Source organism: Phocoena phocoena, chromosome X, assembly GCF_963924675.1.
Source record: "Phocoena phocoena chromosome X, mPhoPho1.1, whole genome shotgun sequence".
In the NCBI taxonomy this organism is placed as follows: Eukaryota; Metazoa; Chordata; class Mammalia; order Artiodactyla; family Phocoenidae; genus Phocoena; species Phocoena phocoena.
Genome location: NC_089240.1, coordinates 20,208,974 through 20,225,936, shown reverse-complemented (window position 1 = coordinate 20,225,936; position 16,963 = coordinate 20,208,974). Strand labels below are relative to the sequence as shown.

Here is a 16,963-nt window from a genome sequence, read left to right as displayed (position 1 = left end):
GGCATATATTTGTAAGTTAACAATTTACCATTGTTGAATAGATATTTAATAGATTTTTTCCCCCAGGTAGGGAAGCCAAAAATATTAGCCCACAAACCTTTAAGCTGTTTTCTTCTAAAGGGTTTGTACGTGTAGGACTTAGGCAGTGGAATTGAGATAATTATAAAAACTTTTTAAGCTCTAAGTTAATAATGTCTTCAGAATGCATGGAAATGATTAACACAGTTTTCTTTGATTACTTTTTTTCCAGGTGATTCATGGCAGGGGACGTGGAAGGATTCTGTTCCTCCATCCATGACACCAGTGTCTCTGCTGGGTTCAGAGCACTGTATGAGGAGGGATTGCTTCTTGATGTCACTCTGGTTATTGAAGATCATCAGTTCCAGGCCCATAAAGCACTCTTGGCCACCCAGAGTGATTACTTCAGAATTATGTTTACCGCAGATATGAGGGAGCGAGATCAGGACAAAATTCATTTAAAAGGTCTAACTGCTACCGGTTTCAGCCACGTCCTTCAGTTTATGTACTATGGAACTATAGAACTGAGTATGAGTACTGTTCATGAGATTCTTCAGGCTGCCATGTATGTTCAACTTATAGAAGTGGTGAAGTTCTGCTGCTCTTTTCTATTAGCAAAAATCTGCTTAGAAAACTGTGCAGAAATTATGAGACTCTTAGATGATTTCGGTGTAAACATCGAGGGAGTCAGGGAGAAGTTGGACGCCTTTCTGCTAGACAACTTCGTACCACTCATGTCCAGGCCTGACTTCCTGTCTTATCTGAGCTTTGAGAAGCTCATGTCTTACTTGGATAATGATCATCTGAGCAGGTTCCCAGAGATAGAGCTGTACGAGGCTGTGCAGTCTTGGCTGCGGCATGATAGAAGACGCTGGAGACATACCGATACCATCATTCAGAACATCAGGTTTTGTTTGATGACCCCATCCAGTGTTTTTGAGAAGGTTGGTGCATTTGAAAGCAATAGACAGGACTCATCGTTTAGCTAATAAGGCAGTATGTCTTTATAGATAAGATTCTCAGGCTTGGTCAGGAGCCAGAAAGAATGAATAGTTTTTAAGAATAGTTATGTGTAAGAAGTCTAATTTGTTGTAGCTTTTGTATTTAGGTTTTTTAAAACACATTTTGTGGGTGAAAGATGGACCAGGTAGGTGGTAGAATAGTTTCACTTTGAAAGTACTTTTAAAGTTGAAGCATAATTATTTAACCCCAAATATTATAAGTTTGCTTTAGCTTCTCTTTCTTTTCACAGAGTAATTAAATTTGAACTGGGTCCGTCTAGCTCTCTTTTCAAAAATGCATTTAAGTGAATCATGCTGAAATTAGAGTTGAGGGGAGTTTTGTAGTTCTGAATGATAAGTATTAACACAATTTCGTATTCCTCTAAAATGTAGTGAGGAAACATAAAATAGCTCTTGAAAACCAGTAGGCCCTGGCACTGATTTTCTTCCCTACTCTTGTCTAGTTCTGCGCCTCCCCGTCCGTCTCCCCCAGCCCCCTTCACTGTGAATACTAACTAAATTTAATCTTGAAAACATATGTTTGTCTAAAATCGTTGTTTTGGCATTTCTAAACAAGTAGACTATAGATCCTCTATCTACATTGATCAAATATCCCTGTGCACATTTTACCATGTAATAGTTCTGCTGTCTTAAAATTGTCTTTCTCCAAAACAGCCTTGGCCTTTTTGCATGTAAGCATTTTTCATTTTTATATCAGAGTCTCAGTTGTGATGCTCTCTTGCCCAAAGGAGAGAAAGCAGTTTCAGTAATTGCTTAACTTAATTGGTTTCTAATCACATGGTTACCTCTGGCGCTCTGTTTATCTCTTGCATCTTTTCTTCTTTCTAGAAAGCACACTTAAAGCTTTGGTCGACACCCTTCATGTTAGGTGGTTCCTCAGCTTTAGTTACCAGACCTGGTGATAAAAATATAATATTTGCAAAGGAGGGTTGTTTACACCATTTGAAAAATAAACAAATTTGCGCCTTCGAATAACACTCAGCAGCCTGGCATGTCTTTTTTTTTCCCCTCTGAAATGCTGTGAAATATCATTAACTTAAACTTTTACTAGATAATTCAGTTTTGTAGGATTTTATCTTTATTCTCAGAATGTACTGATATGACAAATAATTGAAACTAAAGAATACATTTCTTAATTATTTTTTGTTCAATGATAATCAGCCCCACATCAACAATGTAAATCATTTTTCTCTGATGTTTTGATTTTTTTTCCTTACTATTGTTTTTATTGCTCTCTTTTCCTGGGGAATCCTGTTTTGTCTTTACATGTTAGATGGAAATGCTTTCCCACTATTAAAGCAAACAAACCCCCCTCAACTTCAGTCTAGATGGAAGTGCTCATGAAATAGAGAATAAAATTTTCCCTCTTGTAGGACATTATGATGGATAATTGATAGCAGTAAATGATTAAGTGCTGAGCTGCAGAGCCTTTTTATATTCCAACTATCAGTTCAGGGTGGTCAATAGTGACAGTGGCTGGAAGTTAATACCATCAGGTAATTTTGTAGTTTGTTTTTTTTTTCCATCATCTTCTTTCTTTCTTTCTTTTTTTGTTTTTTTTTGGCCGCACTGCGCGGCTTGTGGGATCTTAATTCCCCCGACCAGGGATCGAAGCATGGAGTCCTAACCACTGGACCGCCAGGGAACTCTCAGTTTTGTAAATCATATAAAACAACACTTGTACCTTCTGATGGTTCTGTTTGCATATATAGCGTAGGATGTGGTTATTACTTATTGGCCAGGTATTGGGAATCTCATCAGAATAAAAATGTTGTTAAGGCTTCCTTCTTGAATTAATTTCTTACAAAAACTTAATAAGGCCCTGGCTACAGAGAAATCTTTCTGTTTTTTATAAATCTTCCAGTTTTATTTGTGATACTGGTAAGGTAAATGGAAGGGAAGGTAGTTGGTGATTCTTGTCTTAGCAGTGTGTGAGAGATAATGTTTATCAGAGGAATGTGTTGTAAAACACTAAGCAGATTTGAGACCTTATCTCTAGAAATTAAACTTCAGAAACTAGAATGGAAAATTTGGTTGGGGAATAAGAATTTGGACTATTTTACACCATACTGTTTTGAGCTCCTTGAAAATAGGGCCCATCTATTTTTCCTGTACTCGGCACTCTGCAGGTCTCAAACAAGGCCATTTTAAAACCATTATATATGCATGGAACCAGAAAGGGCACAGAAATAAAGACATAGTACATCTGTGCTGGTCCTTTTTTAGTATGAGGATCTACATGGGGAAAAGTGTAGGCAGTTTTGATTTGTGGTTTTATCCTATTTTGCTGAAATTTAGAAAAATGGAATGTTAATATGCACTTTTTAGCTTTCAATTTTTAAAAACTATTAGACTTTGTAAACATACAAAAAAGCTGAAGGAACAGTAGAATGATTACCCATAAACATATCTTGTAGGTTAATAGTTGTTGTCATTTTGCCACCCTGTTTTTAGATAGAGAGGAGAGTGTGTGCCTTTATGTTAAATTTTTGTTTTTTGCTAAACCATTTCAAAGAAAGTTGTAGATGTGATGTTTCCTCCTTAACTACTTCAGCAAGCATCTTATCTCCCAAGAGTGAGGAAATTCTACATAACCATAATACCATTATTGAAATTAACAGTCATCCCTTAATATCTGTAATATCCATTTCATTTTCTGCTTTTCTCAGTTTTCCCCAAAATGTCTTTTTTAAGCTGTTTCTTAAAGATTGAATCAAGGTTCATACAGCACATTTGTTATTACGTCTCTCTTTAAATCTGAAATTGTCTCTCCTTTTTCTCGTTTATGATGAGGATGCTCAAACATACAAAAAGTTGAAAGAATAGTATAATGAATACCTATATAGCTGTCACCTAGATTCAAGAACTGTTAACATTTTACCATATTTTCTTTATGTACATTTTTTTTCCTTTGCTGAACGTTTGAAAATAAGTTGAAAACATCATGACATCTCATCCCTTAATACTTATTAGCATGCCTCTCGTAAGAATAAGAACTTTTTCCTACCCAGGTTCAATACCATTCCACCCAGGAAAATTAACAATAAGACCCTGATAACATCTAACAGCTAGTTCATATTCAAAGTTGTCTCCCAAATGCCCTAGAATCCAGTCATGGTTTACACATTGCTTTTGGTTATCATGTCTGTTTAATCTTTCTTAAAGAATCTAACACAGTCCCCCACCTTTTTTTTTTTTTTAGAAAGATCAGATTACCAGTTGTCCTAGTGTGTCCCCACATTCTGGATTTATCAGATTATTTCCTTGTGTTGGTGTTAACTTAGTTCTTCTCTTCCTTATATTTCCTGTTAACACACCTACTTTTTAGCATCGTGTATTTTCAGGAACAATTACAGGAAAATATTGTTGTAATGCCAGAGAAAGTCCTGGAAAACCACTTAGCAACTCTGATCAAACTTAGAATTTGCCATTCTTTTTTGTATTAGGAGGCTAAGTAGCCCATTCCTATGACTAAAATCATCAAGGACTTTATTCACACTACTCTGCATTAGGTTCCTTTTAGATTCATAAAATTTCCCTCCCTTTAAAAAAAAATGTGGAGCCCTTCCATTCAATTTATTGGAATTAAAACTAGCTAAAATGTCAAAATTAAAAGATTATTCTTTCTTATTAAAAAAGTAGTGTATCTCTAGAATCATGCTGTTCAGTACAATCACTGCTTGTGGCTTTTGAATACTTGAAATGTGACAAGTCTGATTTGAGATTTCAAAGGTTAAGATGACAAAAAGGATATAAATTACCTCATTACTAACTTTTATATTGATTATATGTTGAAATGATATTTTGGATATATTGGGCTAAAATACATTGTTAAAGTCAGTTTCACCTTTTTGCTTATTAAACTATGGCCACTAAAAAGTGTAAAAATTACATCTTTGGCTCACATTTGTGGCTCAGATTATGTTTCTGTTGCACAGCGCTGCTCTACAAGTTCAGGGAGTAAGTTGTGCTCTAGAAACTCTAAGTATGCATACATTAAACAGCCTTTCTCACTTATTTAACCCTCTCCTGGATCCTTAGCCTTTAGAAATGTTCTGTACAGTTTAGTGTTAAGTGAACCTTCCTACTTAACTATTCTGTGGAATGGCTGATGAAGATAAGTATAGCATCTTTGTCAGAATCCTTTTCCTGGCCTCAGGAAAATAAAAAGTGATTGAACAAAGCTTCGTGAAGAAACCTTTAGAGATTTTAATTCTTCCTTTGGTAGTAAGGATCAGATCTGAGCAATGGCTTTGTAAGGGGCCATTCTGCCTCTCCCTAAGGAATAGCCCCCACTGATTCCAGGGACCCGAATCATGCCCTCTAGCTGTGTCGAAATCTTTGGGTTTATTCTTCTGCGGTATCTTTTCCCCCTAGTCGTCTACTGGATTTTCTCCCCAGCTGAAAACAGACTGTCTTAACTTTTGAACTGACTCTGGGACAGGATCATCACCCAAGAGACCAAGACTTGCCAGATTTCCTCACCAAGTTCCTTAGAGGCAGTGATTCTACTTGTCTGAACACCTTACACTTATATGCCAGGCCTTGCACTGAGTGCTCTACACATAGGTAGAGTCTGCAGGTTATTTCTGCTTTGTAGGTAAGAAAACAGGCTCAGAAGAGTTAGGAGTCTTATCCCAGATTAAGTGGCACTGTCCAGACTGGAACCCGGGTCTGCTTGCTTCTCAGTCCAAGCTACTAGAGTAGGGAGAGGACCCTCATGTGCAGGAAGCATATAGTTAACCCTGTGGGCCTGCTTGGGTGGTTTAGAAGTTGTTACAGAGCTGTGAAAATTCTAACATGTTTGCATGAACAAAACATAGCCTAAGAATTTTAATGGCACTGAAAAAAGTGTGAGATGTGGGAACACTGTAAGGTGTGAAAGCAGAATTCTGGAGTTTTCCCTGTATAATCGAGGAAAGCTGAAAATTAAGGATCTTGTCCTTTTGACATAGTTGGTTAGGAGTAGGACTCATTTTAACTATAGTCCATTCTCAGTTTTAATACTAGACTTCAATCTCAGTTTTTACGTAATGCAAATGTCTGCGTCATGTATTTTTACTAACTCTAACGGTCTTTGCATCTGTTAACAGAGATAAGGCCTGACATTTGTCATTCTGAATTTCAGTGATGTGAAGATTTAAATAGTTTAAACTTTGGTCTTTTGGTTTTTAAAAAACAATTATTGCTTTATTGAAAACATTTTATTAAGTAAATGTATATTTGGCAAAATGCCTCTTTTACTTTTTTGTACAGAAAAGATCTTTTTAGCAAAATTGTTAAATTATTCATTAAAATACCCATATGTTGATTTTAATATTTTTGTGACATTTTAATATTTTTGAACCCAGGGCATCTTCAGTATCATAAATATGCATAAGGTAAGATCTAGCATATTAATGATCCCCTTAGAAATTATATTGATCATAATCATAAGATTTTACAATTTTTCAAAAGGAAAGAAAATTATTTTTTAAGGAATCAGATTATATAGATGAATTCTGCTTTATTCCAAATATTTTGTTTTATAAACTAGCTCATGATATTCAGATACCCTAATGTGCTTTTTTCCCCCTAGCCTGTTAAATGTAATTCACCAAACCCCCCCAAATTAGGTTTATTTAACTTTTGAAGAGCAAAGCTAATGTTTTAATGAGAGAAGATGTTAGTTCTCCTTCACTGAGAATATATTTGGATTTAGCAAATCATATCTGCATTTTATAAAAGTTTGTTGTTATAAGGATATTTACAGCCTTGAGATAATTTTGATAGTCCATTGAAAAAAGATAAGTTCATTACTAGTGAGTATTAATCCTAGGATCAGAGTGAAAATGCTTCAGAAAGGCTAACACTTTTTTTTTTTTAATGTCTTTTACTTAAGGACCAGAATTTGTGGCTTTAAAAGCTACAGTTTAAAATGGGGTAAGGTGTCCTGGACTCACCTTGAAACTGATAGAATTTAAGGATTACAAATTAAGTATCCAAGTATACCTTACTAAGACCCTTAGTACCTTCCTAAGAACATGGTAGCTCTCAGAACTGGTCTTCACAAAGCACTGATAATCTTCCAAATATTTCTCTATCAGCATAGTTGGTTTATATAGCATTAACAATGGACTATGACACATAAGGAAATTTATTCTTAACGTGTCGTGCTTGGGTGGTGCGATATCTTGGTTGAGGCACAACCCACTTGGTAATGAAATTGCCTGGGCAAGGACACATCTATGTAAAAATGTAGGGGCTGTGTACCCCTCAGAATTCCTTCACTTAGGCACTGCAACATGATTTGACTAATCTAGCATTTGACCAATCCAAAATTTCTGTCCAGAAACCAAACCATTAACTTTAGTGTTACCACAGTTTAGCCCCAAAACTCGAAAAAAGTAATTATTTCTAATGACTTAAACTACAGCCAGACAAATCTAGAGGAAAAAACAAATTTCCCTCTAACCCTCACAGTTTTAGAAGAAACAAGCAGTGCTGTATTTGACAATAAAAATATTTTTTAGAAGACAGTAACTTGGATTTCCAATGTGAAATTTGATTAGAATTTCTAATAAGCTTGAGTTGTTTTTGAAAAAGTTTTAAATCCTCTTCATATATTAAATAGTACTTATACAGCTATAAACTTGAAATTACTTAACAATCAGCTCACTTGCCCCTTGGAGTGAAAGCACAGAGATTAGCAGGTTTTTGTTTGAAACTAGGTCAGTGGGTTAAGCGTACTTTCTCAGTCAATGTCTTTTTCTGCATCAGTCTCTTTTTTATCGACCCCTCCCTCCCAGCCCCATGGACTTGGATGATTGTGATTAATACATGTGCACTTCTTTAAAAATCACCCAAGGTGTTTTTCTCCTCTCCAGTCTTCTGCCCTTTGCGTATAGATATGGACTGCTCTTATTTTCCACCTTTGACTTGCATTCACTCCAGGTTCCTGGAGTTGACTAGGTGTTGACTGCTGTGAAATCCCCTGGGAAAGAGACTATTAGAAGGTTGTATTAAGCTGGTAGGAACCTACTGAAAATGGGAGTTAAAAAATTCAACCTACCTTGCTGATTTTCCTTTTAAATAAAAGGGAGATGAAGACAAAAGCATAGAATTGGAAACTAACTGTGGAGTAACAGGAGAGGAAGACATGGAATGGGGACAGCCACATTTACTTGTAAATGGAGAAAATCTTTTTAATGAATTGGGAAATAAAGAGAGGGAGAGAAACCAAATGATACGCAGAAATCGAAAAGGATCAGAGAATTCAGAAAATGACTGGAGAAAAGGTTAGGAGCAGGAAAAGAACCAGGGGGGTATATTAAGATTTTAGGCTTTAAAGTTTTAATTCTCAATATTTACCCAGAAAATGTTACATGTGTCATAGGTAAGCCTTGCTCATTCAGAAGTTAGTTCTAGGATTAAACCTTTTATTTGACTTTCCTTCTGCTCTTCCGTATTTATAAATAAAATATTGACATAGTTGAGAGTATTTCCATAAGTAGGGAAAAATTGTGTAAAAAAAGTTGTGAATTCTAGAACTTAGTTGTACTATCTACATATTAGTGTAATCAGGTGATAAGATATTCTTAAGTCTTTTACATTATTTTCTACCTTTTAGGCTTGTGCACTCATTTAATTTCTAGTGGTGCTCTATTACTGTTGTACCAAAATTGGAAGGAAATTAGACTTTCTAAGCCTATTTATTTATCTATCTGTTTGTTCATTTTTGGCCTTGCAGTGCAGCTTGTGGGGTCTTAGTTCCCCGACCAGAGATCGAACCTGGGCCCTTGGCAGTGAAAGTGCCAAGTCCTCACCACCGGACCCCCAGGGAATTCCCTAAGCACATTTATTTATTTATTTATAATTAATTTTTATTGGAGTATAGTTGATGTACAATGTTGTGTTAGTTTCTGCTGTACAGCAAAGTGAACCAGTTACACATACACATATATCCACTCTTTAGATTCTATTCCCATATAGGTCATTACAGAGTATTAAGTAGAGTTCCCTGTGCTATACAGTAGGTTCTTACTCATTATCTATTTTATATATAGTAGTGTGTGTATATGTCAGTCCCAATCTCCCAGTTTATCCCTCCCACCCGCCCCCCTTTCCCCCTTGGTAACCGTAAGTTTATTTTCTACATATGAAGCACATTTATTTTTGAGTTAAATATTTTTCACTATCTATAGAAAAGTGAAGGGATAGAGGACTCACCAAATTGTGCTGAAACTCTTATAAGAATATTGTCGTGAGGGAGTCCTTTCCCTTTCCCCCATTTGCCCTGGTCACTTGCCTTCTGAAGCTGTCAATACCTTAGACTCTTGCCTACTTGGAGCAGACAGGATGTGTAATCCTTTTTAAAATTTGTTTTAACTGTTTGGTATTTGACTGCAATTATAGTGTTATTGAGAGGATTTGTGCTTAACAGGAGCTAATTTTTTAAAATAGCCTTATCCCTGGTCATTATTCAGTTTTTCAGGACAAAGGGATTAATTAAAGGTACTTTGTAACTAGCTTTTTTTGTGTCACATAAATCAATACAAGCTTCAGTTCTGAGCATGATTTTTTTTTTTTTTTTTGCGGTACGCGGGCCTCTCACTGTTGTGGCCTCTCCCGTTGCGGAGCGCAGGCTCAGCGGCCATGGCTCACGGGCCCAGCCGCTCCGCGGCATGTGGGATCTTCCCGGACCGGGGCACGAACCCGTGTCCCCTGCATCGGCAGGCGGACTCAACCACTGCGCCACCAGGGAAGCCCTGAGCATGATTTTATAAATAAACCTCTGATACCAGGGTAGATGCTTTTGCAGTACAACATATAAAGACTTCCACATTTTACTGAATATCAAAATTAATATCAAATATAGCTGTGGTTCCCAAAGACATAATTTGTTTTCGCACTAAAGCTCCATGACAGTAACTGCTTTATTTCTGGGTATTTCTTTTGAGAATACTGAATCATGGAGGAAGGATGATAAAACTGACAGCCAAGACTCAGTCTTCTTTCCACATGACACCTTATACTCATTGTTGCAAAAATTAGGTTAGCAGTTTTGGATGTAGGAGGGCCAGAGAGATGTCTGTTCGTGCAACTTACACCTTTTATAAAGGGAAAATACCTAAACTGAAGGCTCCATGGTCACACAGTGACTTGGGGACAGTGTCAAGTCTAAAACCTGGGATCTTGAGTTCAGAGATTATTCTAACCCTCAGTCTTCACCCCTCCCACCTCCCTACAACTGGATAAACTAATCAAAGGCCTTTTGTTTCTTTGGTTTAGTATATTGGGCATTTAAAAAATCCTTTTGAAAGGTGAAACAGCTGATAATACCTTAAATTGGCTGGCTGAAAGCCTAAAATAATTTTTTAAACTATAGCCTGTTTTAGTAGATACTTTTAAATTGTAGATTTTTAATCAAATAAAGGTAGTAAGCTGTATGGAAATGCCTGTTTTAATTATATTGCCTGCTTCATTTTAATTCTTTCAAAATTAAGAGCAGTATAAACAAATTACCTTTAAAAGTTAAAAAGTTAGTAAGTGGATTATATAACATTTTGACAGTGAGAAGAGAATCATGGAATTTTTACCCAGTGCTAATGGCTAGCTATTATTTCTTTGACTTAATAAACATATTTAGAGGAATCACATTCAAAATTATTAATTTCTCACATTTTCTCTACACGCATATGTGCATGCACACAGTTTCCTTAAACCAAAAGATTAGAGGAGGAAATGGCCAATTTAAAATGTTCAGATCACTGTTTTTAAGAGGTAATAAATACTTTCACTTCAAAATGCTTGTCATAATACAACTTTTTTAAATATCAAAGCAAGAAAAGTGATAATCTTTCCAAGTTTTAAAATAAGACAGCTTTTTAAATCCTAGGAAGGATAAGGAAAGTAATTCAGAACATGAAAGAAATGTCATTCTTTCCATCTTTCTTTTGAGAGAGCCTGATACACAGATAGTTAAACTGTTATATGAGGAGCAAATGATGAGAGAAATGCTTTCTCTGTGAAAAGATGAGCCACACGTTTCTTTTTGGATAGCTCCCTTCATTAATGCATTTTAAGTGATTCCATTCACAAAGAAGCTTTTGGCCCTACACTTTTTGTTTTAAAGCAGAGTGTATCTGTAATTACTTTGTCCAGGATTATCACAGATTCATTAATTTCCTGTTTCTATCATGAATGGAGAAGCTAGTTATGCTTATTGATATTGTGTGGTTTTAGAGGAAAATTGCAGCAATAAGTAGCCCTGGGAAAAGGCAAGGTAGGTCTAGAACTTCTAGCCTTGGCAGAGAGAAGTAGGAGCTAAATTTCTTTGGTTAGAATATCTCTTAGGGTATAATAGCTATCTCAAAAGGCACAACTTCCATTATTGTGGGTTTAGAGGTAGAACAGATCAGGTAAAGATGTAGCTTTGACTGGGACTTCAACATAGTGCTGAAGTGATTCTTGTAAACTCATTGGAACCCAAATATCAAAGGAGCACAATAGAATGAATAGGGAGAGGACAAAGGGACCAGAAGATTGGGTATATAAAAAAAAGAAAAGGCTAGGAAGTGACTCTAGGAAGCCATTAAGCTGGCCCAGTTTGACATGATCTGCAAGAACCTGGGGTTGGAAGGTGGAAAGCCATTGTAGGCCCTTCTGCCTAGTCTTCGTGTGATGCTGGAATTCCTCTCCAGCCCTCCTGATAGGTGGCCACACCTGCACTACCTTCAGTGGCAGGATGCTAGACTCCAGAAGTAGACAGTTCTTCACTTTGGGAACATGTACCTGTACCCTTTTTACTGTAGACCCTGTAGAAAAGCCCAATACAGACCTATTTCGAATCTCAAAAGGGCAAGCCCCTCACGAGCTCACTGGTAACTATATGTTGTACTCGTATTATATACATTTTCCCCCTGCATATACTGCTGACTGCAAAACAGTCCATTTTTATTTTTTGAGAGTATTATATATACAGTTCTGCAGGTTCTGTCATTTTGACATTTTGAATGTCTGTGTTAACTGCATGTGGATTAATCTCATTCCTTTTAACGATTGCATGTTATATACCAGAGTTTGGTCAACCAATTTCATATTAATAGATATGTGAGTTGTGCCCAGTTTTTGTGCTCTTACAAATAATAATGCAGTGAACATCCATTATGTTGTCAGTCCTAATTGCAAAGCTTTTCCTTATATTGGCCTAAAGTCTTTCTCTTAACTTCTACTTATTGGTCCTGAAAACAGTTGCCATCTTTCTCTCCTGAGTCTTCTCGTGGATTGAAACATTCTTCATCTGTTTGACCGCTCTTCCTGTGATTTGGATCTCTTTGCTGTCTTCTCGACATGATCCACTTTGTTGTCTAAAGTACACTGGTGGAGTTGAACACTTAGTTGTGGTTTCACCTGAACAGAGAGGGTGGGACTGTCTAATTCAGTCCATGATTTTATTAGTTCTTAAAGACTGTCATATCACATTGTTGGTTCGCAGTGAGGATAGAGTCAGTTAAAGCTTTACATTTGGAGTTTGTGGATCCCTGGAACATCTGATAAAAGCTTTGGACTTCCCCCCTCTCCCCCAAATGCATTAACATAACTACTGTTGCAATTTCAGGTGGTTCATGGGTCCCTAGTGTTTCTGTTTTCTTTATGACTAAGCTTTGTTGATTACTTTGCTGAAGTCATAGGTTCTCTCATTCTGTAACAGTGTTGTTACATCATCAAAAATTAAACCAGAAATGGTCAGTCTTGGCATTACTGGGTGAGTCTGTGTTGCCTCCTAGTTTGTAGTGCTTTCTTATATGCAAGTGCTAACTAGTTTTTAACAATGCAGAATCAGGCTCAAGCTAACCAGTCTTAGTTCGGAAATCTGTCTGGTTTCTAAGTCCTCTGCCATCCTTCATGATTCCACACACATTACAGAGAGCAGTTAAGCAACCTTATCTGTGAAGGCTCCTAGGATCCCAGGACGTGATTTGTGAGATCAGATGACTTGAACTCGGTGAGAATATCTGCCTGGTTTTTCTTTTTTCTCAGCCATCTTGGATTTAAGTTTTTTCTTAGTTATTGTGTTTGATCTTCAGATTGGAAAGAATATAATATTCTTAGTTGAGAATGGGAATAAGATAGGAGGCTGTTTCTCTTTATCTTTGTTAATATTACATTAAGCACCTCATCCAGGGGGGAATTCACTTTTTCCTCTACTTTTTTTTTTTTACTTTAACCTCTAAAATGCCATTTATTCACTATCTGGCACTTTGTAAAGTCACAATTCCTCCTAAGGCTTTAGCTTTGTTCACAATATTCTTACAGCTCCATTTCACTCTTTATAATACTTGTTTTATGTGCCTGTTTTTTACCATCTGTCGTAAGTGGTTTTTTAACATCCGAATTCCAGAAAGCTCTCTGCAGCACATCAGATTTTTTAGATACTTTCCCCCTTTCTTCCCCTCATCAGTATGTTTTGCAATTATGTAGTCAGCATTATGCTTTTGAGAGCCTCCAAGCCTTCTCGAGCTTCTTTACACAGTTTCTGATCTTGGAATTGATCCTATTTTTCCTTTGAAATCTTGAAATCTGCCTATCCATTATGGGCAGCATTCCCCTTCCTTTCTTTCTTGATCTCCAAACAACACGGCTGCTTCCTCTAAAGCTTCCTCCTACTTGCATGTCATCAGTCATGCTTTTCTGGTGAGGATTAGGTACAGAGTAACAGTTTTTCTCATTTCTCCTCTACTTTCTGGAAGACTGAATATTTACACAAACAAACGCACAGCATCAGATGCATTAACGTAAATTGAGTGACACTTCCACAGATGTCCCCTGGTCAGTAATAATAGCTAATAACAGCCGTAATTTTTTCTGCACTGCCACATGACAGGCACCATACTAAGTCCTTTCCGTGTAGGATTATCTTGCCTGTCTCCTACCTTAGGGTTATGAGGTGTAGGTGCTATTGTCCCAGTAATACAGATGAGGAAACTGGCTTAAAGATACTGAGTCACTTGCCCAAAATCACAGAGTTTGTGAGTGGCAAAGTCAGATATTTCCTAAATCGAATTCTTAATCACCATACTGGGCTGCTTGATGTCATGCTTAATTACTATGCTGATTCTGTTACTTCAAAACCTGTGAGGCAGTCAGACTACTGGCTGTGCACAGTAGGCCCTTAAATATTTAATTTGTTAGCCTAATGACCCCTCTAAGAGGAAAGATCGTATAATTGTTTTTAATACAAAGAATTAATCATACGATCACAATGGTTGGACATACAACCTAATTCCTCCTAGCAAAATAACTGTGAAAGAAATCAGCAAATAATAATAGTGAACAATTTCAATAAAGAGAAAAAGTATAAAATCTGTCGATTTTATCTCTACAGGATCCAAATGGTAACCATCCAAATCCTAGCCCTCTTATCTCACCCTTGTCATTATGATACAGGCTGTTTCTGCTTGGTTTCCAACTTCCTACCTCTTTCACAAAACATCCTTTGAATGTTTTGGACCAGTTTGATATGTTCTGTATCTAAAGTTCATAGCACTCACAGATGTGCTATACAGCTTCATACCTAACTGTCAATTGCCTCATTTTACTTAAAACTGGTAGATGTGTATTTGTTTTCATTTCCTGAAATATACTCTAAGTTCTTTGAGGAAATGGACCACATCTTATACTCTTTTTTTTTTCATCTCCCCACAGTAGTTAGCATGATACTTAAAAGTGCTTCATAAGATGTTAGCAGTCATTATAATTAGGTAGTTCCAACCCCAAAAACAAAAAGGAAAAAGTTTGACCTTTTCTTGTCAACTGAATTATTACTATAGGAGTTAATGATATCACACCAAGTTTTTATGTCAAAAACCAACTGAGAATTTTGTGTGTATTTAAATTTTTACTAACTCACTAACTTAATTCCCCAAATTATTCAGCCATGGGTGTTCTTACAGTGTTCCTTGTGGTTAAGAAAACCAAGGCCAACATTTCCTCTACTGTGAAACCTCTACTTGTCCTCGTATAGCCACCACTTGTAGCCCAGGGCCCGACATATATTAGATGATTAATACATTTTGTTAGAGGAATTTAGCTTGTGCCTGGAAAATAACTTGTTTACTTTTAAAAAGATTGGGAATGTGCATAAATTAGTACAAATAGAAATTACAAAAACAAATATGATAAAAGCTTTGTCAAAAAAATAATAAAAAGAAAGTATGTGATCTTAACAGGAAATCAGTTTTAGTAAAGTAGCTTAAAATCATAAGCTAATCATCTTAGTGGGCTTTGATATTTTGTTTGCCATTGATGTTTTGTTTTTTGTTTTTGTTGTTAAATTCTTTTACTTGTATTCTTAGGTTAAGACATCAGAATTTTATAGATACTCCCGACAGCTGCGCTATGAAGTTGACCAAGCCTTGAATTACTTTCAGAACGTTCACCAGCAGCCTCTGTTGGACATGAAATCAAGCCGCATCCGCTCTGCCAAACCCCAAACTACAGTATTCCGAGGCATGATTGGACATAGCATGGTTAACAGTAAAATACTTCTCTTAAAGAAACCAAGAGTCTGGTGGGAACTGGAGGGCCCACAAGTACCTCTGCGTCCGGACTGCCTTGCTATCGTGAATAACTTCGTGTTCTTGTTGGGTGGGGAAGAACTGGGCCCAGATGGCGAATTCCATGCTTCTTCCAAAGTGTTCAGGTATGACCCGAGACAAAACTCTTGGCTCCGGATGGCAGACATGTCTGTACCACGTTCAGAATTTGCAGTTGGTGTTATTGGAAAGTTTATTTACGCTGTAGCAGGCAGAACCAGAGATGAGACTTTCTATTCAACAGAGAGATATGATATCACCAATGATAAATGGGAATTTGTGGATCCTTATCCAGTTAACAAGTATGGACATGAGGGGACAGTGCTCAATAACAAGTTGTTTATCACTGGTGGAATCACCTCATCTTCCACCTCCAAACAAGTGTGCGTGTTTGACCCCAGTAAAGAAGGGACCATAGAACAGCGGACCAGGAGAACTCAAGTAGTTACCAACTGTTGGGAGAATAAGAGCAAAATGAATTACGCTAGATGTTTTCACAAGATGATTTCTTACAACGGCAAGCTTTATGTCTTCGGTGGTGTCTGTGTGATCTTGAGGGCCTCTTTTGAGTCTCAGGGATGCCCTTCCACAGAAGTGTACAACCCAGAGACTGATCAGTGGACCATCTTGGCGTCCATGCCAATTGGTAGAAGTGGCCACGGTGTGACTGTGCTGGACAAACAGATAATGGTTCTTGGAGGCCTTTGCTACAATGGTCATTACAGCGATTCTATTCTCACTTTTGATCCGGATGAAAACAAATGGAAGGAAGATGAGTACCCGCGGATGCCCTGCAAGCTGGATGGTTTACAAGTATGCAACCTGCATTTTCCAGAATATATACTGGATGAGGTCAGACGTTGCAACTAATGGCATCTTTCTCCCTTCAATAAAGCCAAACAAAAAATTTGTTTGAGACAAAGTAGTTAATTAAAACACATAAAGAAGAACCTCACTAGTTTTACTATCAAAGCCATTGGTCTAATACATGAAAATGTTTTCATTCTGTTCTCGCATCCTGTTTTTTCTTTTTAGTGGCCTCAAACTCATGCAATAAGTCAATTCTAAGCACTAGCTCTTGAAACTACTTCCAGAAGCAGTTTAATAGAACGATTCACTTATCTGGGAAGTTGATGTTATGCTTTAAACATTTCTTTCAAATGTCAGTGTAGGAGTCATGCATCTTCTAAGAGAAGACCTGATAAGTGTCACTGTATGTAATTTCAGTTCCTATCTCTATCTGAAATCTTTTTGAACATTTATTTCGGCGTATTGCAGTCTGTTAGACTTTTTGATTTTATTTTTTAAGTTTAAAACTCTTGACCTTTTTGCATGGCTTTTTGCTGA

At 36.9% G+C, this 16,963-nt stretch overlaps 1 protein-coding gene across 1 annotated transcript; it reads left to right on the top strand.

Moving 5' to 3' along the window:
• Positions 1-257: 257 nt before the first annotated feature.
• Positions 258-16,486, top strand: KLHL15 (kelch like family member 15). The gene is made up of 2 exons (XM_065901262.1): positions 258-962; positions 15,377-16,486. Exons 1-2 carry the CDS (start codon positions 258-260, stop codon positions 16,484-16,486), a joined length of 1,815 nt encoding a protein of 604 aa, XP_065757334.1.
• Positions 16,487-16,963: the final 477 nt, after the last annotated feature.